The sequence below is a fragment of the Dermochelys coriacea genome, chromosome 21 (genome assembly GCF_009764565.3).
Source record: "Dermochelys coriacea isolate rDerCor1 chromosome 21, rDerCor1.pri.v4, whole genome shotgun sequence".
Taxonomy (NCBI): domain Eukaryota; kingdom Metazoa; phylum Chordata; order Testudines; family Dermochelyidae; genus Dermochelys; species Dermochelys coriacea.
This window is the reverse complement of record NC_050088.1, coordinates 13,311,754-13,334,238: the sequence shown is the minus strand read 5'-3', so window position 1 is coordinate 13,334,238 and position 22,485 is coordinate 13,311,754. Positions and strand designations below refer to the sequence as shown.

The window sequence follows — 22,485 nt, the reverse complement described above, 5'->3', positions numbered from 1 at the left end:
TCACATACGGGATTCTGCTTTTGCACCCTATAAAAGTGGAGCATAAACCATATTTACTGTTTTTTCAAAGCCAGTTTTATTTCCCGTTGAAAGAGGTTCTGAGGAAGAGATTTTCAAATACTGTGCCCAAAACTTGCACTTGTTTCCCTTTCACATCTTTCTTGTTCTGTACCTTGAGGTGATAAAGATTTTCTCACTTTGATCATACAGCATGTTCAAAAAACTGAATTCTGAAGCAGTTTGGGACTAACCCTGGCACTTTCGTTCTCCTCTCAGGCCCTACATACTAGGATTTTATGAGCTAGCAGGCGATAGAGTCCTGAACTGAGTCTCGCTGCTGGATGAAGTGGAAGGAGAGGCCAGCTAAGAGCTCTGATTACAATTGAAACGTCTGTAATAATAGCAGAGGAAACTGAACATGAATACAATGTCAACTGCTTTTTGTTGAAATGTTCTTACTTTTCAGCTTTTACCCTAGTGTGCCAGGTCCTCCTTTAATCCCCTTTTTGGGATTGCAGTGTTTCTAGTCCACAAGATGCTGCTTCCCTTCTGGGGTAAATGTCTTTTGAGGCCCCGTTCACGCTGATCCAGCTAGCATCTCCCCACTACCCCGACTTTGTTGCCATTGCATATTCACTTGGTACTCAGTCTAACCAAATCGGTGCACAGTGTGAAGCTTCAGTTTCAATGCATAATCTGCTGTAATGCATCCGATGAAGTGAGCTGTAGCTCACGAAAACTTGTGCTCAAATAAATTTGTTAGTCTCTAAGGTGCCACAAGTCCTCCTTTTCTTTTTGCGAATACAGACTAACACGGCTGCTACTCTGAAACCTGCTGTAAGAGTGACACCTGTTCTTTTGTTACCAGCGGGTTTGCCGATAAGGGATGATCACTCAGTGTTCTGTGGTTTAAGGGTTACTCTAACCATTCTCGACTTGTGTCTCAGGGACCCTGGGAAGGGTTAAAGGCGATGTTTCAAGGTTTGCAGGGAAGTATACTGAATCCTTGCTTAACCTGGGGTGACTAATCTGCATTAACCTGCTGCTGACAGAGATGACTGAAGAGAGAATAGCCATTATTGAGCAAAGTGTAACTTTCTTTCCTTGAAAAGAAAAGGAGTACTTGTGGCACCTTAGAGACTAACAAATTTATTAGAGCATAAGCTTTCGTGAGCTACAGCTCACTTCATCGGATGAGCTGTAGCTCACGAAAGCTTATGCTCTACTAAATTTGTTAGTCTCTAAGGTGCCACAAGTACTCCTTTTTTTTTTGCGAATACAGACTAACACGGCTGCTACTCTGAAACCTTTGGTTCCTTGGGAGGCAAAGCTGTTAGCTCTGGTAAGGGAACATTGTGTAATGCTCATTTGTTACTGCAGCAGTGGGGACAGAGAAGGGAGCCCATGGGCAGAGCAGAATGAGTCACTCGAGCGTTTCCTGCGAATTTCTGCTGTTAACTCTTACTCCTTTGCAATTCTCAGCAAATCCAGTTTGCGGATGACATGCAGGAGTTCAGCAAGTTCCCAACCAAGACTGGCCGCAGATCCTTGTCTCGCTCCATCTCGCAATCTTCCACTGACAGCTACAGCTCTGGTAAATGTGGGCCTAGCCCCACTCTTGTTTCCATTCTACAGTCCCTCCCATCTGGAATTGGAAGCACTCAGCGGGCCGGGGGTGTGATGTAGTATGCGAATAATTGTGGGGATTGCCTCCAGCTTGGATACTGGTCACATTTCTTCACTAAGCTAGAGAGGCTTTTGTCTTGCCGAGGGTCCTCTTCCCCAGGTGCTGACTGCTGGGTGCTCTAAAGCCTGTGCTAACATCTGAAACTGACAGGTCTGTCTGCATTTTGTTACATCCTGAACGCTTTGAATGGCCCGTACCTTCGCTGTTGGAGTGGGCTTTGCAATGAAACCAGACATCCTGAAAACAAGAACATTTCTCTCGTCTAACGTGCAATTAAAGCCAATCTGTTGCTGGGTTATAGGCTTTATGGGCTTCCTTCTTCTCACAACTTGGAACAATCCCTTTCCAATTGTTTTGACTATTTTCAAGTAGTTTTGAAATTCTTAACAAAGCAGCTCCCCTTATAGAACATTTCATGTTCTGCTAAATCATAAAACCACCTTGTCCCTGTTGGCATTTACACTCCTGAATGATTAACTTCTTAACAGAGATGCCGTTAAGAAATTAGAGAATTTAAATGCAAGGTTCTTGTGAGACGTTTGTTTTCCCTTGCAGTGTTGGCAACGTAGACGGTGCAGCGATGTGCTAGCTCATGACAGACAGGAAGTGAAACTGATTAGAAACGCAGCTGGTAGAAGGTAATTGGGCTGTTGAGCCTCTGAGATTCTCATGTTGTTTCTTTCCTGGTTTAGCTGCATCCTACACAGACAGTTCTGATGATGAGGTCTCCCCACGAGAGAAACAACAAACCAACTCCAAGGGCAACAGCAACTTCTGTGTGAAGAACATCAAGCAGGCAGAGTTTGGGCGCCGGGAGATTGAGATTGCTGAACAAGGTAATGGGATGTCTTCTGAGCCAACTGGGCTGTATGCCTGCTTGGTACCATAAACCAAACCAGGGTATATCCTGAAACCTCCAGTTATGGTCAGCAAATATCCTGATGTCCTCTGAGAGGTGATGTATTAATGACAAGACATGCAGGGTTTTAAGTACCAGTCTTGTGAGCAGCAGGAATGTTGATAGATTTGGATGGGGAAGTTCGACATGTGAAGATCTCAAAGCACTTTCCAGAAAGTAAAACTGGTGGCACCAGGAGGCCCATTTTTTTAGATCTCATGAAAAGTGGTGACTCGTATTTTCAACTGGGATTTGATGGAGCTTGGCTGGGTTAGGGAATGATGAAGGACGTGCCTTCAAACTCCATCCACCCACACGTTGTCCAAGCCATAGAAGGTGGAAAAATTCCCATTGTAAAGGTGCTTGCAGGGTGCCCATCTTGGGAGGAAGGAATGCATTATAATCTCTTACCTTGAATGCTTGCTTTAAAATGCCCCACTCTGTTCCTGGCCTGTGATGGGACGGGAACTGAGTTACTACAGAGAATTCTTTCCTGGGTATCTGGCTGGTGAATCTTGCTCACATGCTCAGGGTTCAGCTGATAGCCATATTTGGGGTCGGGAAGGAATTTTCCTCCAGGGCACATTGGAAGAGGCCCTGGGGTTTTTTCGCCTTCCTCTGTAGCATGGGGCATGGATCACTTGCTGGAGGATTCTCTGCTCCTTGAAGTCTTTAAACCATGATTTGAGGACTTCAATAGCTCAGACATAGGTGAGAGGTTTATCACAGGAGTGGGTGGGTGAGATTCTGTGGCCTGCATTGTGCAGGAGGTCAGACTAGATGATCATAATGGTCCCTTCTGACCTTAATATCTATGAGTCTGGAGAGGTAGGGTGCAGGAGCTGGCCGGGTGTCCTGGCAAAGAGGCCTATGTGGTGGACAGAGACCTCGTTAAAAACTCTCTGTTCCTTTCACAGACATGTCTGCTCTGATTTCACTCAGGAAACGGGCCCAGGGAGAGAAACCTTTGGCTGGAGCTAAAATAGTGGGCTGTACACACATTACAGCACAGACTGCGGTGAGTACTCCTTGGGCTTACGGCTTTGTGGGTGGAGGGGAGGAGGAAGAACAGAGACTGGCTTTTCCTGTGCTCTGTTATCTGTGCAGATAATCTTGGAAACTTTCGCAGCCTTGGGGGAATATGAGGAAGTGCTTCAATATTCCATAAATACACATAAGCAAATTGTCCCCATATTCACACTTCCTGGGGGAGGTGTGTGTGTGTGTGTGTGTGTGTGTGTGTGTGTGTGTGTAACTGCTCTGCAGCTGCATTTTCCAATATGGCTGCTCCAGGATCTCAATCAGCAGATATTTCCACTCTGCAAATGGTCTATGGTTGACTAACACTGTCCCCTTCCTGCTCTGTGCTGGAGTTCCCTGAATCCAGACAGGCATTACAGCTTCCTCTTGGGCTGACTGTCGGTTTGCTTCTGTCTCCAGGTGTTAATTGAGACATTGTGCGCGCTGGGGGCTCAGTGCCGCTGGTCTGCTTGCAACATCTATTCCACTCAGAACGAGGTGGCCGCTGCCTTAGCGGAGGCTGGTGAGTACTGTGTGAGCAGCAGGAGGGGAGAGATGTAAATCCAACTTTCCCCGGTTTCGAATTGCGCTGCGGTGTTTTTGGAAATACCATGCTTACCCAGACTCCTGACTGCCACTTTGCCACCGTGTCTGGAGAAACAGTCCACAGAGGTCCAGGACTAGATTGCCCCTAAACAAAGGGAGAGTTTGGATACTCTGGACATCTTAGCCAGTGCCATTTCTGCTCCTGCATATTCGAAATCAGTTGGCAAGCCAGAGGTGCTTGCTTTTACTTCATCATATATTTCTCTGGTGCCTTTCAAGGAATCCCAAGCCACTTAACAGACTGTGTGTAGGAATTGCTTCATCCATCACATCAGTGCAGTCATTTCTGGGGTGTGATACAACAGTTATTCAACAGCGCACTGCAACATGGTCCAAGAGCTCAGGGCAAGTTTATAACACTGGCTTGCCCTTGACTGAGCTTGCTGTTCAACTCTGTTCAGCTGCACCTGTTCTCAGCAATGTTAGTGTAGACTTAGGGAGCTGGGGGGAGTTCAGCACCACAGGGACAATCTCTCATGTGTTAGGCCCTGGCCGCGGTGTCTGTTGCCTCCCAACAGAGCAGGAGCAAATGACTTGATTTGTCTCCTCCCTAGGTGTTGCTGTGTTTGCCTGGAAGGGGGAGTCGGAGGATGATTTCTGGTGGTGTATTGACCGTTGTGTTAACATGGATGGTTGGCAGGCCAACATGGTAATGGGAGCATTTCCCAGCCTTTTCTCTACTCCTCCCACACAGCGTATTCCACTGCCTGTCCTCCTCCCCCAGAGCACTACTTTGGTTTCCAAGAGCTATTGTTAATGGAAAATAGATTAGATTACCTGGTGGTTTTCACAGTCCAGTCGTCCTCTTGTATGACCAGTCCCTGGGTGTATCAGTGGAGCGTTTTTCTCCCTCTGCATTTAACGGGGCTGAATGCTGGTCAGAAAGGCGAGTTCCCAGAGATTGTGTGCTTCTCATGCTGTGTTTTAGAGCCTGTGACTAGATAGCCAAGGTGAACTGGCTGTGGGGAGGAGAGGAAACTTGCAGGATGTATGACTAGGTAGAAGTCTCAAGAGGCCTATAGATATTGTATGTATTGGGGTCTAAGCCATGCCCAAAATAGTCTGAACTCAGTGACTGGAGTACAAAGCAGTCCCTGTGCTCCCGGGCTCAGCAGTATATCCTGGCAGAGCCATGCTTCTGGGTCCTATAAAGCTCGCATGCAGTTCATGGAGTGGCTTGTCCCCCCAGTCCAGTTTCTTGGGATCTGCTCCCTGACTGGTATCAGTCTTCCTCCCTCACTAGGAAACAAGCCCTTTAGCAAAGCTGTGTCTAAGCCTATCCCCGGGATGGTTACCTTTTGAGTTGGGCATAGATTTCTCGGCTCCTTTGTGACCGTGTGCAATGTTTAGATACTAGTAATGCCTCTCAGCCCAAAGATTGGAAGTGGTATACAAGCAACCCTTCCAGTCCCCCAGTGAGTCAGTAGTTATCCCTTTTTACAGAGGGGAAACTGAGTCAAGTTATGTGCCCAGAACCACACAAGTCTCTCACCTGGGAATAGAACCCAGGAGCAGAAATCCTCCTATCGCGTCCTGTTTTAATGGGGCTTTTCTGTAACTGACAGTGACCTGGCTTGCTGGCAGTGGAAGGACTGAATGTCCTTTGTGTTTCTCTACATGTTCCCTAGATCCTGGATGATGGTGGAGATCTGACCCACTGGGTTTATAAGAAATATCCCAATGTTTTTAAGAAGATCCGTGGCATTGTAGAGGAGAGCGTGACTGGTGTGCACAGGTATTGGACCCAGGGGCAGCCAGAATCTAGCCCTTTCACCGCTCTTTTGCTCATGGCAGGAAGCTGCTGTTTCTATTCTCCAGGTATCTGCCAGGTAGCAAGAGCCAGGTATCTGCTCTTGCATGGTAGCTAGAAGAGACTAGCAGTCAATGTACTTTTTCTGGTCATGTGAAGTAAGGTCTGCAGGTTTCCCTGATCCTTGCCTCCAGGAAATGACAGAAAATCATAAGGAGCATGCTTTAGCTCTGCATTCACTTCATCTGCTGAAAATGTTTGGCCTTGGATTGCATCTGTCCTGAGAGCCTGAGCAGCTGTGGATCTACGTGTTCTGTAGCAGTTTGCATCCGGGGCTGCCAGCTCCCCATCGCTAGTGCTAGGCTAGGAGGTTACAGTGGTCCTGTCTTTCTCTGGGGCATGGTGTTAATTTGGATCCTGTTTGCTTTGCTGTGTGCAGAGCTCTAGTGTGTCTAATGGAACGATATCTGAAGTGTCCTTTCTCCCCGCAGGCTGTACCAGCTGTCCAAGGCTGGGAAACTGTGTGTCCCAGCCATGAATGTCAATGACTCTGTCACCAAACAGAAATTCGATAACCTGTACTGTTGCAGAGAGTCCATCTTGGATGGGTGAGTCTGACCCTTCAGGATACACAGCCATTCACTTCCTTTAACTCATGCCGATAGATTGGTCTTTCTCTGGCTTCTGTGGCATTTAAATCAGACTCTGTCGTGTCCTAGTTGAATGTTGCAGTGTCTGGTCACATGATCAGCTGTCACTTTGGAGTATCACCCCATGCAGACTGCTCTGTCTGGAACACCCGGAGACTGACTAATCCCAACAAAGGTCTGTTTCTGTCTTGTAGCCTAAAGAGGACCACAGATGTGATGTTCGGAGGGAAACAAGTGGTGGTGTGTGGCTATGGTGAGGTGAGTTCCATGTATGAATGTGAGGCAGCATCTCTCCCTGATGCATAGTCAAGATCCATCCTTTCCCCAGTGTTCCTTATCTGTCTTTGACTAGCAATGACCTCTTACCCTTGCTAAGAGTTACAAAGAGTTCATACATAATAGAAGCAAATAGTGTCTCTCTAGACAATTTTCCCTATGTCAGTGCATGGCTGACTGCTAATCCTGGAGAGAATTCTTTTCAAATCATGGACGCCCACTCTGTCGTGCTTGTGTAGGAAAGCCTTGCTAGAAGCTGCTGAGACATTATATACAAAGTCTCTGTTTCCCAGCTTGCTTGGAGATTTGTCTGAATTGCTATATTTCAACACAGTTTTTGCTGGTAACACTGAATTGCCATACCGTGCCTGCCGCAGTGTCAGAGCCATAGTGGTAATGGTGATTGGATTGGTGTGGAATGGAGCTCTGGACTGACTGCATCCTGCACTGCTGTATCCTTGGCTTTATAAAGCAGGCCTGTAATAATGAAATGATCCTCTTGTTGAGTAGTTTGAAACTCCCTGGTGTCTACAGAACTCCTGGATTTACGTTTATGGGGCGGGGGGTCATGCATCTTGCTTGTAAATCCTTCTGGAAGAGATGGCGCAAAGCAGGGATCTGACTCCTTGCCCCATTCACATGATGTCTGTATATGTGTTTACCTTACAAGCTGTGTCCGCTGCAGTGGAGGACCTGGCAGTAGCAGTAAATGCTCTTCTCCCCAGGAATATGCGTACTAATTTGTTTATACACCAAAGGAGCCCAAACTTTGCCCAACCGAAAGACTGTGTTGGCAATCTGCCAGGGACTCAAGGGTTGCATGTAATTTGCCTGTCTGCTTGGAGCAAGCTGCAACATTGCATGCTGGGGGCTGTAGTCCCTCAGGGCTGCTTTGCCATATTAAATATGGGGCCGAACTATGGGGCCATACTGACTACCCCATACACATGCTAAATAAAATAGGGGGTCTGTTACAAAGCTATAAACATACCCATGTTCTCTTTTTTTTAAAAAAGGGCAGTTGGAGGTTAGTCCTGGCCCAGATCTGCATTTATTTATTTTAAAAAGAAAAGTTTAGCTGTGATCTCTCCTCTCTGTGGCATTGATGGCTGTTTTGACAGCTTAGGACATTCATCTTAGAACCCTTGTACCTGCTGGATGCTATGCCCAGGCCATGAATGCCAGCAGGTGATCTTGGAATGACACTTCTGGGAGGGGAAGATTGGGCTGGGAGGGGCCAAGTGCCTGTTGCCATGCCTACTGTAAAGCTGATGCAGCACATTCCTGCTCCTGAGCCAGGCTTTGAACTGAACCTTGGTATTAGGCAGGTGTCTGTGATGAGAATCTCGCTCCTAGCGCTGCTACCTGTGTAAACAAACAGGTGCAGCTTGTCCATGGGGACCTCCTGGGTCCTGTGTCTGGAGGCTCTTCATTGCATTGCAGGTTGGGAAGGGATGTTGCGCAGCTCTGAAAGCCCTTGGAGCCATAGTCAACATCACCGAGATTGACCCCATCTGTGCTCTCCAAGCCTGGTAAGAGATGAAGAGTTAAATGCTGCTGAGTGAGCACCTGTTCCTTTACTGTCTGTCTGGTCTTTGAGCTTCATCAGAGGGCTGACTTGAAGTCAGGCTGCTCAGGAAGAGCCTTCATCCACCTGGAACCTCATAACCCATGGCTAGTCTCATGAGAAAGTATATGTCTCTTGGGGACCTTCCATCATTTGAGCGCCCATTTGAGCTCCTGTATCCTTGGCCCAGGACAGCCAACTAGACTTAGAAACCTAGGTACCTGAAAATTAGCTAAAATAGAATGGCGTGGGACTCCATAGTAGTCTCCAAGCTGTGTTGGGTGCACACTCCCAGGTCTCTTTCACTAGCCATGGCATTCACAACCACAAGCTCACACAGGTTCCTTTACACTTACTGCACTCAGGGTGTGGATGGGAAGCCTGCTCCTCTGATGTTACTGATCAGAGTAGATTTTTAGCTATTCTGTTGCATTCCCTCCTGGCTTCACCCTTCCAGGTTTTGCTGTGCAGGCAGGCGGGGGTGTTACGGTTCATCCGATGAAGTGAGCTGTAGCTCATGAAAGCTTCTGCTCAAATAAATTTGTTAGTCTCTAAGGTGCCCCAAGTACTCCTTTTCTTTTTATGGTTCATCTTCTCACTCTGCCCTTTTCCTTTCGCCAGCATGGACGGCTTCCGGGTGGTGAAACTCAATGAAGTGATCCGCCAGGTGGATGTGGTCATAACCTGCACAGGTACAGAGATTTGGGGGGAAAGGTGGTGGGTGATGTTTGCTTCAAGCTCCATGGAACTGTTCCTGGGCCCGTGTACTTGGAACAGGAATCTCTGTAGGACTTCCCTGCTCCACGCACGTCAGAAAGTAGGTGATGGGCTCCAGTGACTGTGCATGGAGGATGTACTGATTCCTGTGCTTAGACACCTCAGTCAACATATTGCACATGCAGCATGGGGGGTAGAACTGTGACCTTGGGCTCCCAAAACTCTGTGCGGAGGAAGCTAGAGCAGCTCCTCTGCTAGTTTAGCCTGTGGAGGGAGCTGACCATGTGTGAGCAGGTCCCCTCTGGCACTTAACATAGCTAGGGGAGTAGTGAACATACAAGGGAAGACATTGGAGGGCAGTGTGAGGGGAAACCCCAATCCACTGCTGTGCTGGTGTCAAAATGTGAGCTCCAGTTGCTGTCCTCAGTGCATCCAGATGAGTCAAAGGGACTCCCCCTTACCTTGGGAAGGGTGAGATTGTGACATAGGGGGTGCACTTTTTTCTTGCCATTTTGGGCTCTCATTGCTGCCTCGGTGACCTCCCCCTCCACAGCCACCAATGGGAGCTCACCCTGAGGAGAGGCACTAGGAACTGATCTCCCCAATACCACAGCCAGCTCATGTGCAGAGACCACACCCATGGCCCTCTGATCAGCAGAAAGTACAAGCGCTCCAGTACACCAGCCAGTTGTGTTCTGGCAGAGACTGAACCTTGCGCCTGGCTTTGGGGCAGAAATCTTCAGCACCAGCCATAGAGAGAGGAATCGGGAGGCACAAGTTACAGTTGTTTGGGCTCATATTAGAGTCCTCCTCTTTCTCTATAGGAAATAAGAACGTGGTGACCAGGGAACACTTGGACCGAATGAAGAACAGCTGCATTGTGTGTAACATGGGCCATTCCAACACTGAAATTGATGTGGTGAGTCTCTGCTGCTTACCTGCCCCATCAACCTTTCCAGTAGCAGCCCCTGAGTGCCTATCAGTCTGCTCCTGACAGTCCCATGCTCCTGGGTTACCTCCTTTCCACTGGGACCCACTTGCCTTGGATCACAGGTAACTGACTCCGGCTTGTTTCTCTCCTCACAGACCAGTCTCCGTACCCCGGAGCTGACCTGGGAGCGTGTCCGCTCACAGGTGGACCATGTCATCTGGCCAGATGGCAAGCGGGTGGTCCTGCTGGCTGAGGTATGTCCTGGAAGTCAGGCCAGAGAAGCTGCAGCAGAGCATCTGGGCTAAACCATCACATTGCTGGGGGTCCTGTGTCTGTTCCTAGAATTTCTGCATTCCAGGAGATATTGTGGGCACTGGTTTGAGATTGGGGTGTAGCTCAATACAAAGACTACAGAGTAACTACAGAACAACCTGTGTGGCTGGGAAGGTCTTTGAGCCTGGGGGGGACCCTGTAACCACGGACTACTGCAGCCAGAACTTTCTTGGTTTGATTTTTCTCAAAGGGGTGCAGGATTACCTATCATACACACTGGTCTCTCAGCAACACAGTTACTAGATGGCTTGCTCTTGCCCATCTGTGCAAGCCAGACCCAATATCTGTCTTGATTTGGGAAGGACCCAATGGCTACAAAACACTGCATTTCTCTTCCCTTTCCAGCTGGTCATTGCAACCTTCCTTGGCACTTCAGAGGCCTTGCAGTGGGAGTGATTCTGTCTCTCCCTTTGTCAGGACCCCACAGCTTCTCTGACCTTTAGCTAAGGTCAGGAATTGCTCTCACCCATTTGGGTGGGAAGTTAGGGGCCTCCAGGATAGCAGGATACTGCACCTTCTCAAATAGCTGGGCTGAGAGCATGACCTACCTCTGCCCCAGGGAGTGAGACTAGATATGGAGCGTGGACCCCTGGAGGTGGGGCAGTAATGAGACTGGGCTCTTTGGCTCCATCAATTGGTGACCCGACTAAATGTGTTAATCTGAAGCATCAGGGGTGAAAAAATTCCCCCCATTTTCGTAACTCTAAGCTGCCCCCAGTGTAATGAATTCGCTGTCCTTAACATGTCTTCATCCTGTTGACATTTTAGGGTCGTCTTCTCAATCTGAGCTGTTCAACAGTTCCCACTTTTGTTCTGTCCATCACAGCCACCACTCAGGTATGTAACTGGAACCATCAATACCTGTCCACCTAGCCTAATGCTATATTTCAAGGTGTGGGGGTTGGTGTTTCAGGGCCTCATGCGGTCTTGGGATTCGACATAACCACTGAGCAGCAGGAGACGCTTTCTGTAACATACAACATTTCAACCATTTGGGTTTGCATTTTAAGTTGTTAGAGCATTTATTTCTTTGAGCTTCTCTTTGGGTAAAATAAATTCTCAAATCTGTTTTTTGGCTCTGAGGTTAAAATGATTTAAATCATCCTCGGTAGCAATATTACCTCGAATGGACAGCCATCACTACCACCCATTGCGTTTCTTGGCACGAGGCTGTCTCTGTAAACAGGATTATAAATAAATACAGCTGTGTATTCAGCTCTTTGCCATACACAAAATCAAGGCAGTCCCTGCCCCGATCTAAGAGAAATGAAGGGAATGCAATACACTGGGAAATCCAGAAGTGGCACATGGTTAAACTTGTTTTAAAGGAAACTCTCTACCTATGGGCGTTGCAGAAGGGAGCTTTGGGGGGATTGTTACAGACCATTAGCTGCACTCCTTTCCCTGGATGCTGAGTTATTTTCATGCCAGTTGGAACACGTACAATGCCAGCATTTTGGACTAGCTGCTGTAAATTGGTGGAGTTTCAGTGACTTCAAGGGAGCTTCTACCAGCTGGAGAGCTGGTCATTTCTCTTTCAAAGGGACACTGTCACGTTAAAATGAATGTCCATTTAAAACGAATTTCCTTGCCTGTTACTGACAGCCTTAGGTTTTTACAAAAGATAATTTTATCACTGATTTACTTCTCCACCACGTCCCAGGCCTGTGTTTTTACCTAGCATTCACGGGGGAGCACTGCAAACTTGCTGGTCAGTTTCTCTCTGGTTCTCCAGCACCAGGGACCCTGCAGTATTTGAGTCACCTGGCAAGGAGGTGAGGTTACCTTCCAAAGGGAAACATTTATCAGGGATGGTCTTGTAAAGGGTTTTTACAAAAGCGAGACCTTGGACCCCACTCTCCTGCATTGCATACGACTTTTTTTGTGTGCCTACATGTTGTCAGTATCACAACATCCACATGTCATGATCTGGCCTCTGGTCAGCTCTTCTCTGGCCCTGTGCTGTTGGTGAGCTCTGTACTGGTGACTGACTTGTCCTTTCTGATCTCTATAGGCTCTAGCTCTGATTGAGCTCTACAATGCTCCCGAGGGACGTTACAAGCAAGACGTGTACCTGCTGCCTAAAAAGATGGGTGAGTAAAGGAAGCTACTTGAGTCCTGAGTTGAAGTGGTCCCCAGCCAACAGGGCTGTGAGGGATCTGATCAGGGCCCAGCAAAGCTGTTAGAGCAGTGGCTCTCAACCAGGGGTACACAGAGATCTTCCAGCGGGTACATCAACTCGTCTAGATATTTGCCTAGTTTTATAACAGGCTACATAACAAGCACTAGCAAAGTCAGTACAAACTAAAATTTCATACGGACAATGACTTGTTTATACTGCTCTGTATACTGTACACTGAAATGTAAGTACAATATTCACATTCCAACTGATTTATTTTATAATCTTATGGTAAAAATAAGAAAGGAAGCAATTTTTCAGTAATCACGTGTTGACACTTTTTGGTTTTTTTTGTCTGATTTTTGTAAGCAAGTAGATTTTAAGTGAGGTTTAACTTGTGGGTACACAAGACAAATCAGATTCCTGAAAGGGGTATAGTAGTCTGGAAATGCTGAGAGCCACTGTGTTAGAGAAGCCACAGTCTCACCAGACTCTGCAGAGATCTCTGATCCATGTTTCCTGCTCCTATAAGGAGCAATTTATGTAAGCTAACTGTGCACGATTGTTCGGCAGGGATTGCAGGAAGCAAGAAGTTTGGGGTGATGAGTATGTACTGTAAGTGAATTGACTGTTTTGTGCAACAGGCTGGATTGGACCTGTTGCCATTCACTCCCAAACCTTTTCCTGAAACCCCAAGAGCTAGTGACTGCTTGTCCTACCTAGCAGTGCTTTAAGCTAGATGCCCTGTCTGATTGTTCTTCTGACTGAATGTGAGAGTCAACAAGATGCTTTTAAATACTGAGGCCGAGACACTTGGCAGGAAACTGTAGGCCAGTGGTCCCCAACGTGGTGCATGCGGGTGCCATAGTGCCCATCGGGGCATTTATGTGCGCCTGCCTACTGACAAGGGAGCACTTCTGCTGGACAACCCGCAGCTGCCGGACAACCAGCCGCCAAAATGCCGCCCAGAAGCGGCAACGCCAAGAAGAGGCTTCTCGGAGGCATTTCAGCGGTGATGCTTCTTGTTGATGCCGCTTTTCAATGGCGATGCCTCTTGATGATGCCGCTTCTCAGCAGCTGGTTGTCCAGCGCCCGCCACGCTCTTCTGGAAACATGAATATGCTATAGCAACAGAAAGGTTGGGGACCACTGCTGTAGACGATTCCAAGATCATGCTGCCTTTCACATCAGCTCAAGGTGTGGTGGTGGAAGTGAGTGAGATGCTCTGGACAGAGCAGAATGACTTGAGACACTAGTTCTCCCCAGAACTTGCAGTTTGGATGTGTCAGGTAGCGTTAATGTGTTCGATCGACACTAACCACGTTAACACAAACCCAGAAGAATAGTCTATTTAAAAACAATTCTTTCAGGGCCCAAGTGCAGTTCCCACTTGTGGGATTGGTGTCCTCAAGTATCGACACAAGTGGGAAGTGCAAGAGAGGACTACTGAAGGAACATTTACCAGTAAATGGCCTTTCTTGGCAAACTTGAGGCTTGGCTAAATACATAATTTCCCCAGTGGCCTGTAACTGCCCTGATCGGTCATTTAAATACCCACTTATTCCTCTAATGCATTGTAATGGGGTCGGCACCCATCTCTCGTGAGCGCCCCCCTCTGGTTGGGTTTGTCCGTGGTCTTTAAACCAGTCCTAGTCCTGCCTTCGGGCTCTGTCCCCCACCCCTCCCTGGGCTTCCTCGCTGGAGGCAATGGTTTTGCCCCTTAGTCTGTTTTGGTCCCAGTCTGTCAGGAGGCCCAGCTGAAGTTCAGTCCCCTTCTGGGGGTTTAGTGCTGTCCAGTTGTAGGCCCTTCTCCAGTGGCCTATGGGGGGACCTGGGCTTGCCCACTACTCCGGGCCCCGGCCTTCACCAGTGTCTTACCCTTAGCTCGGCTCTTCTAAGCTCAGGCCCAGTAGGCAGCCAGGAGCTCTCCCGTGCTGCACCTGTCCCTACTAGCACTGGGCTGTCGTGTTGCAGTTCCTTCAGCCAGCAACATCATCTACGCTCCTCCAGCTCTAGTGAAGAACTGCCCCGTATTTGGTTCTGGCCTCTGTAGCTCCTTTTTATATGGTCCTCCTGGCTGCTGATTGGCTATTCCAGCAGCCCCTCTGATTGGTTGCTTCCTTGCAACCACTCTAGGCTATTTGGAGGACCTGTCCACTGCTCCCTTCCTGGGATGGGTGTGGCAGGAACCTGAGACCTCCAGCAGGGGTCTTTGGGCCTAGTCCACCCCATCACATGCATATTAACTCTAAGGGATGATACGGCTTTTCAGGGCTCTTAGTTTATTGTTACTTAGAGCACAAGGTCTGCCATGCTGGAACACACCATTGGTCTAATCTGGCAGTGTCCAGTGCCAGCCCTGTCAGAGGAAGGCATAAAACTCCTATAGTTGAAGCACCACTCCATGGAGCAGTTACTTCCTGACCTTACAATGGTGATGCTTTTATCCTGAAAGATGAGGATCGAGAGCCCTTGAAGTTTTCAGAGCTCATTGTCTGCTTATATCCCTCTCCCCTGCCCCTCCATCTGTCATGTCTAGATAGTAAGCTCTGCAGGCTGGGATTGATTGTCTATTACTCTGTATAGTGTTTAACAGATTGGACAAGAACTACCGTAATGAACATGGTTAATAATAATATAGTTGCAGATACTTTCCGTATGACGTGCAATCCTTTTTTCAATTCAAGTCTACACTGGTTACCCCATTGCATTAATATTAGATTTTTTTTGCAGGTGGGGTAGAGTTTGCTCCATGCTAACATTGAAGAACCTTAAAAGTTAGATTCTAAAATGACTTGAGTTCTGGACACAGTCACTTGAATATGCTGTTTTTTACTGAACTTGTTACACTGGGAATCAGTGAACAAGTTGTTAAAATCTGTGCAGTTTTCTCCTAGCCTAAGATGTGCCCTGTAAGATGTATCTTGGCCTTAAATTTGATCGCACCTCTGAACTCCTCATTAGATTTTATATTGGTCTTATCCTGAAGTCTCTACAGTCTTATACCTTGCCCATCATTGTAATATCTGAGTGCCTTCCAGTCGTGCATTAAGTGACGTGACTTAACATCTGTCGTGTGTGTGTTGGTACTGTTGAATGTGCTCCCATGTGCAGGGCCATCAAACTCAATTGCCCATGGCTTCATATTTACTCTTCTCAGATGAATATGTTGCCAGCTTGCACCTGCCTTCATTTGATGCCCATCTGACAGAACTAACAGATGATCAAGCGAAATACCTGGGACTCAACAAAAACGGGCCTTTCAAACCCAACTATTACAGGTAAGACCTGTGTGAGGGGGATAAAGAATCTATCCTCTGGTACCTTCTGAGACCTCTTCCAGCCGTAGTGGTATGGATTGTGCCTATTTATTGCAGTGGTATGTGGGTGTGGAGATATCGTGCTGCTTGTCGGGGCAGGGTAATGCCATCTGGGGGTTGGGACATGGACCAGCTGTCTGCTTAGCTAGTTCTGGGTTGGATGATAGTCACCCAGACTGTGAGTACAGCTGGTGTTTGGCAGGGTTGGGGAAGAACTGCACTGGAGAGGGACAAGTACTTCCGGATACATGGAGGTGATGGCTGCTCTCTCAAGGTGCCAGATGTCCCACCGATGGTGTGGCTTTTAGTATGGTACCTGTTGCCTGATTCTGGTCTCCTTTCCTTATGTTTCAGATACTGATGGACCATAACATCTAAGGACCATACCACACAAGACAACTTTAGAGAAATTATTTTTAAAGATCATTTTATTTTGTTTTACTCTTTTTTCTTTTTTTAAAAGCTGTTGGTTTTTTCTTTTATCTGTCTGATTTTAATGTCACTTTGTTTTACATTTTCACATGATCGCGTCTCTCTGTACGTCTGATCTTGGCAGACAACCTGGGATTTGCTTACTGCTTTATGACTGAAACCTGGCCGTGTGGTTTCAGACTTTCACACATGGGAAGGGTTTCCTTTCCTGAGTATGAAGGGCAATTCATTCCCACAGTGGGTTTTTACCTTTCCAGTGCACCTTAGTCAGGATATTTGCAAACACTGAGATACTGTACTGTTTTTTTTTTTTCTGTGTGGAATTATCTGCAACTTCTAAATTGCCTTAATGAGCCCAGTTTTTAGCTGCTAGAGCAATGCTCCTATCCCTGTGTTGGAGCAGAGTGGCACCTAGTGGCAAGTTAGGGTAAAGGTGTGTGATCCCAGACCGGGTTTCCTATGTGAACTTGGGAAGCAGGTATAGTGCCTGGTACGGATAAGCCCAGGTGGGTGTTAACTAGTCTATTTCAGGGTGCTAGTCTGAATTTGAATGGGGATCACGTACCCATCAGACTCCTTGTCTCTCCTAGGTTTTAAACTGCATCTTATTGACTTCAGACCATTTTTCTTTTCTTTTCCGAGTCTAAAACGTTGTTTCAAAGGAGAAAGTGTTTCCAAGTGGGAACTCGGTGGAATAGTCGGGCAGCTGAAAGCATGCAGCAGCCTGTTCAGCCATGGGCAGGCCTGGCCAGAGAGGGGCCAGCATATGACACCTCCCGTGAACTCCACGTGTTGGACACGGATGACCCTTTCTGCTCCTGTCCCCTTAACGTGCAGAGTGCAAGGGATGTTCTAATGACATAGCAACTTTTCCATCAGCTTTACCGGCGAGCTGTCATGTTGAAATCAAAATCCTCCAGTCAGTGGACCATTCTGTAAAGCACTTGGCTCCATTCAGAGCCAATGACTCTTGGAGGTGGAATCCCTGGCCAGCTGCACTGCTGTCTTCTAAAGCAGTCAGCCAGTCACCTCTTTCTTCCCCAGCCCAGAAGGTGGCAGGTTGTCTTATTTCATCTGGTTCACCACGTTATGGTCCCACTATGGAAGGGCCTGATGCCCCATGGTTTTCAGGCCTGTGTTCCAGGCTTAGCTCAACAAAGATCACAGCACAACAATCCAGATTCCAATTCATTGCTCAGTGACATGTAAAAGGGAAGGAGTTTCAGCTGCAGTGGCCTAAAGGCCCAGCTTCAGCTAATGAGTGTGTTTCTGTGTTTCTGCTGAGTATATGGTGTCAGTCCAGCACTTCACGAATGTACAGGTACAAAGACAATCGAGATGCTGCAGTTGGGTGTAGCAAACACCGTTGACCAACCCTGTGTTCCCTTGCCACCCTCGCCCAAGTACACAAGATCCATTCCTAGCACCACCTCCGAGGAACCTCCCTGTGTGTGTTTATGGGTGACCCCGGCTGCTTTCCCTCTCTGGGAGCAAACAGCTCCTTGCTGATAACAGGGGCGGGATTAAGATTTCATCCTCCAAAACCTTCCAGCACTTCCAATAATTTCCCCTTATTCCTCCAGACTCTTCTTCACAATCTTGCCCAGCTCCTTGATCATCTTCTTTCTTGCCCCCTCTCCTTGATAGATTCTTGGTTTCTAATTGACTCACTGCTGCATTGGGCTGACTCAGACTGCCAGGGCTGGTTCCCAATGACCTTACCGAGTCTGCCCATGTACTCCCCTCCTCTGCCCCCCATAACCTGAATTTCCAGCAAGATGCAGCTGGGTTTGGGGTGTTGAGCCCAGGATCCTTTGGGGACCCTGCTCTCCTTTCCTTGCTCAGGGAAGAGGACATGGCCAGGAGCACAGGGAAGCTCCCACTCAATCATTGCTCCAGTCCCGGGGGTTTGCCCCATGCCACAACTCCTGGCTTTCTTTCTCCCTCTGCACTTCCTGCTCGCATAGAAGTTCTAGTATCCCAGAGCAGGCTTGGTTCTCCCACTCTAAGCCAAACAGAGTTTATGTACCATCCTAAATGTTCTCCGTCATGACTGTTGGGAGGGGCCCCTCTGTTCCATTTGTCCATCTCAGTGTTAGTGTCAATAGGAATCTTAGCTTAAGGGCTCCATCTCTGTATAAGCCATGTAACGAAAAAGACACAGGGGAACAATTGGTCTTATGCCTAGAGAAGCCTTGATTCTGTCAGAGGGAGCATGTTAGCACCAATCCGGGTGAGATAGGTTTATTTTGTATATGAATGATTTTTAATGGATGCAATATTAATCCTTGCAGATGAGCAATAAATCATTAAAGTCTAATTTAAAAATGATTAGAAAAACACTTCTTTCCTTGTGAGGTTTTGTTTAACAGAGCTACTTGTCCACTTAAAATCATAGACCATACCAATAAATTGTGGTGCACCTCGCTTATGACGCATTAGATGGTGGCATGTGACTGCAGCAATTAACTGGCCGTGTCCTTGTAGATGCCAGCTCGTCACCCATAGACCTAAAAATCTCTCTCTCTGCAGTTGCTAGATTCATGAAAACACCGTGGAACTCTGCTGTGTATGTAGATTAGCACCAGTGAAAGAGGATCTGCCATTGGGCTTTGTTATAACACCACATAAGAATTTTTAACATCCTGTGTATTGGGCTCATTACCATGGCCAGCAAATTAAAACCGGCCTCCTTTTTAGGTTGTCATCTTCTCCTTCTCCCCCCGGCCCCCAAGGGAATCTGCTCTTTAGCTCTGCCTTTGACCCACTGCCATCTAGTTTAGTATTTAACCTGAGTGTCCCTTTAAGATCTTCCTTGAGATGCCTAAAAGCCCTGTGCTTTGCAGTACTGTCAGATGGGTGAGGGTTGAGCTGTCACTTTCTATGAAACCATCGCTGATGACCAGCCTCCCTGAACTTCCCTGGGTCCTTTGCTCGGCTGCTTTCTGTGGGTGCTGTATGGATCGGAGATGCCGAGGTGCTAATCAATCCCTCATTTTGGTGCTCCCTGAAGACAATGGGTTCAAAATCTCAAAACTTTCTCTCTGGTCTTGTCTTACATAGAACGGTTCAAATTAATCTACAAATCTAACCAACTCCCTGGACCTCTTTTGCCTAAGAGCAATGTACAGAGGGGCAATGTGCTAGGGGAGAAAAAGTGGGATGGGTGATCTGGTTTGTATTCTTAGCTCTGGTACTTAATGTGCCTCAGTTTTTACCTGCTGTACAGCAGGGATAACTTTTACCCTCTGTAAAGCACTGAGATCTGTGCATAGACAATGCTAAAGTGTTAACAGGTTAAGACTGTACTATCTCAAAGTATATATCTCACAATCTCTAATGAGATAATTCACTGCAGTCCTGTTTGAAATCTTAGGAGCCCCTCATGAACCTCTTTTGCAGTCACATGTCTGCACTGCCAGGCCTCCTCTCTCTGCTCTGTTCCTGTGAGGTTGTAGGGTATTGAAACTGACAAGAATCCTGTTCTGGTGATTTTGTCAGTTTCACCATCATGCCTACTGCAATGAATTTTGCAGTGTGGGGTCAGAGTGGGATGCTAAGAACCGTAGGGCCCTGCGTTAGTCTGGCTTGCTGGTTCTAATAGCTTATTTTCCATGATGAAAATATGGGCATCCTAATGCAACCTTTTAAAGAGGGTAGGAGTTTAGGCTTTAAAATGTTAACTTCAGCAATGCATGTGTCCTCTAAAACTATATTGAACTAAACCAGGGCTGCTTATAGATGGAGCACTTAAGGCAACCCCTTAAAGCCCTGTCTGCACCTGAATCTTTTGCTATTGCAACTGCCTGTTGTTCTTGGAAGCTGCCTTGCATTCATGTGCAAAGCTGCTTCCTGTGGTGAGTAGACACTCCCACGGCCATTGCTCCAAACCAATGCGGTGCAATTGGAGTTTCCCTCTCCTAGGACTAAGTCACTGGGTTAATCAGACAGATGGTTGGCAGTAGTTAAAGGTTACACAGGAAATTACTTCCACAGGATGGGACTCAGGAGGCCTTCTTTTTAATCTCAGCTCTGCCACTGGCCTGCTGGTGACCCTGGGCAAGTCAATTCTTTCTGTGTCTCAGTTGCCCCATCTGTAAAACGGGAATAATGATATGGACAGGTAGGAGTGAAGTAGCTGGGCTATATGGAGAGGCCCAGAAGAACATCCTTACTTTGAGCCTGGCTCAGGCCCCTTGCAGAAGCCTAGAGTGATCTCGAGCCAGAGGGGCACTTAATTCAACTACAGTCCTATAAATGAAATGGAGCTTGTAGAAATGATTGAATAAAGGAAAAAAAAACCTCCCTTCCCTTGATTTCCCAACCCACCACTCCTTATAGCAGAGTCTCAGCTAAGCAGGCAACAGAGCATCTGACTGCCTGGAGACTGAGGACTTGTGCAGGCTAGTGTCAGTCTAAGTATAATGCAGGCTATCATAGTGGCTTTGTACCTTGCCAGGGGCTATACTAGGTTTGAGTGCTCCTGGCACTGAGGTAACAGACCTGCTCCTGGTTCAGTCCCGGTAAATGATCTATTCAGTATCAGTGCTACATAAACAGGTAGGGGGAACAAATAAATGGCAGAGGTCTAAATAGCCACTGTATCCCATAGACACTGCAGTGGCTCTAGAGAGGCACTGGGAATTTGGGGGTGATATGCACACCTAGTATTGGATTTGAACTAAAGCACAGGAAATGCAGCAGCTGCCACACAGCATGTGGAGAGGGGTCTGTGAGTTTGGTTCAAAATAGGCCTCTGGACAGCCTGAAAGAATTCTGGACTGAGCTGCAACTAGCATCAAGTTTCCAGAGGGATGGACGCTTTAATCGTGCGGGAAGCACCGACCTAACCAAAAGGTAACGATAAACCACCCTACAGTGCAGTGAGTGTGAGGGGAAGTGAGCAGGTGATGCAATGACTGGTGGGCAGTCTGGTCTTAATGTCATTGTAGTGATTCCCTCTCCAAGGCTCTTGTGAAGCTGTTTGGTTTGAAAGCCAACTTCACTGGCATGAGCAAATGCAGCTGATGCCTGGGGAGAGGGAGAGAAAATCGGGGTCATGTCAACTTTTTGGAGGGTGATCAAAGCTGTTAAAAGCTAGGAGGGAAGGGTAGAACTGGTGTCAAGAAAACAAATGCCACCCGCAGCCACCTCCTACCTCAAGCTGTGTCTGTGAGGTCCCTCAAAGGCAAGTGGGGTCAGCACCGACCAAGAGGAGGCCGTGGTCTGAAGGCGATGGGTTTGATTCTCCCCTTGCTTACCTGGGGTAGCTCCAGAACCTTCAGCCGTGGCTCTCTTGGGTGGACTCCTGGTCCCGCACGGGAAAGCGCTGTTGTTCTAGGCGGCAGGGGGCTGGTGAAAGACACGAGCTGGCTGTAGGACTGAGTAGGTGGGTGGCCATCCTCGAGGATAAAAGATGCATTTCTCGCACCAGCTAAGGGCGTGAGGTTTTGGCACTCGAGAAGTATGATACTGGGCCTGGCCTGGTTGGGGCGTTTATCCCGTAAGTGGCTTGGGGCTGCCTCGTGTTGGTCAGGGGACAGGCGGGCCCTTCGGCTTGGTGAGGCGCACCGGAGGCTGTGGGGCGGGGCACGGAAAGTGCGGGGTGGGCACAGCTCCGCTTTGAAGATCCAGCGGCGGGTGCCTCTTGCCCGACGCCGGAGGGCACCCGAGCCAGAAGTAGGCTGGGGTGCAGGGACCTCTCCCCTGTGGGCCACCCCCCCCCCCCCCAGGGCTGGGAGCAGGACCCAGGAGTCCGGGGTGGATTTGTGGCTTTTGAAGGGGGAGGGGTTGGCTTTGCTGGATGCTGGTGTGATGGCAGCTCTAGCCCTCCAGGCGCCCTAGGGCAAGAGCATGGGGGGGGGGGACAAGCCTGCAACCCCTCCCCCCAGCAGCCAGGATAGGAACGGAAAAGGCGGATTGGCGCAGCTCCCGCCCCTCCTAACATGGCTGTCTCAAGCTACCCGCAGCTCCCGCCCCTCCTAACATGGCTGTGTCAAGCTACCCGCAGCTCCCGCCCCTCCTAACATGGCTGTCTCAAGCTACCCGCAGCTCCCGCCACTCCTAACATGGCTGTCTCAAGCTGCCTCCGCCACCTCTTCGCTGAATGACACACTCGACATGGCCGCCCGGGCCGCCCCCACGCTGCACGCCACACCCGCCATGGCCGCAGATCTCGC

General features: G+C 48.2%; 2 protein-coding genes across 4 annotated transcripts in view; one reads left to right on the top strand and one right to left on the bottom strand.

Annotated features, from left to right (window-relative positions):
- AHCYL1 (adenosylhomocysteinase like 1) overlaps positions 1–18,637 on the top strand; it is a 44,568-nt gene extending 25,931 nt beyond the window's left edge. For 2 of the 3 annotated variants that reach the window (XM_038379697.2, XM_043500336.1), the window contains exons 2-17: positions 1,483–1,594; positions 2,380–2,523; positions 3,503–3,603; positions 4,026–4,128; positions 4,766–4,860; positions 5,840–5,946; positions 6,453–6,569; positions 6,806–6,869; positions 8,331–8,419; positions 9,076–9,146; positions 9,996–10,090; positions 10,258–10,356; positions 11,204–11,272; positions 12,450–12,528; positions 15,715–15,835; positions 16,229–18,637. In XM_038379697.2, coding sequence (XP_038235625.1) covers positions 1,483–1,594; positions 2,380–2,523; positions 3,503–3,603; positions 4,026–4,128; positions 4,766–4,860; positions 5,840–5,946; positions 6,453–6,569; positions 6,806–6,869; positions 8,331–8,419; positions 9,076–9,146; positions 9,996–10,090; positions 10,258–10,356; positions 11,204–11,272; positions 12,450–12,528; positions 15,715–15,835; positions 16,229–16,235 — 1,473 coding nt within the window. In that variant the 3' untranslated portion in view covers positions 16,236–18,637. Of the gene's footprint in view, positions 1–1,482; positions 1,595–2,379; positions 2,524–3,502; positions 3,604–4,025; positions 4,129–4,765; positions 4,861–5,839; positions 5,947–6,452; positions 6,570–6,805; positions 6,870–8,330; positions 8,420–9,075; positions 9,147–9,995; positions 10,091–10,257; positions 10,357–11,203; positions 11,273–12,449; positions 12,529–15,714; positions 15,840–16,228 lie in introns of those variants that run through there. The other variant, XM_038379698.2, reaches the window with a different exon arrangement.
- LOC122457179 lies at positions 16,930–22,470 on the bottom strand. The gene is made up of 3 exons (XM_043500730.1): positions 22,402–22,470; positions 21,568–22,146; positions 16,930–21,337 (listed from the first exon to the last, which is right to left on the bottom strand). The coding sequence occupies exons 1-3, from the start codon at positions 22,468–22,470 to the stop codon at positions 21,050–21,052; spliced, it is 936 nt and encodes a 311-aa protein (XP_043356665.1). The 3' UTR covers positions 16,930–21,049.
- Between the last annotated feature and the right edge of the window lie 15 nt (positions 22,471–22,485).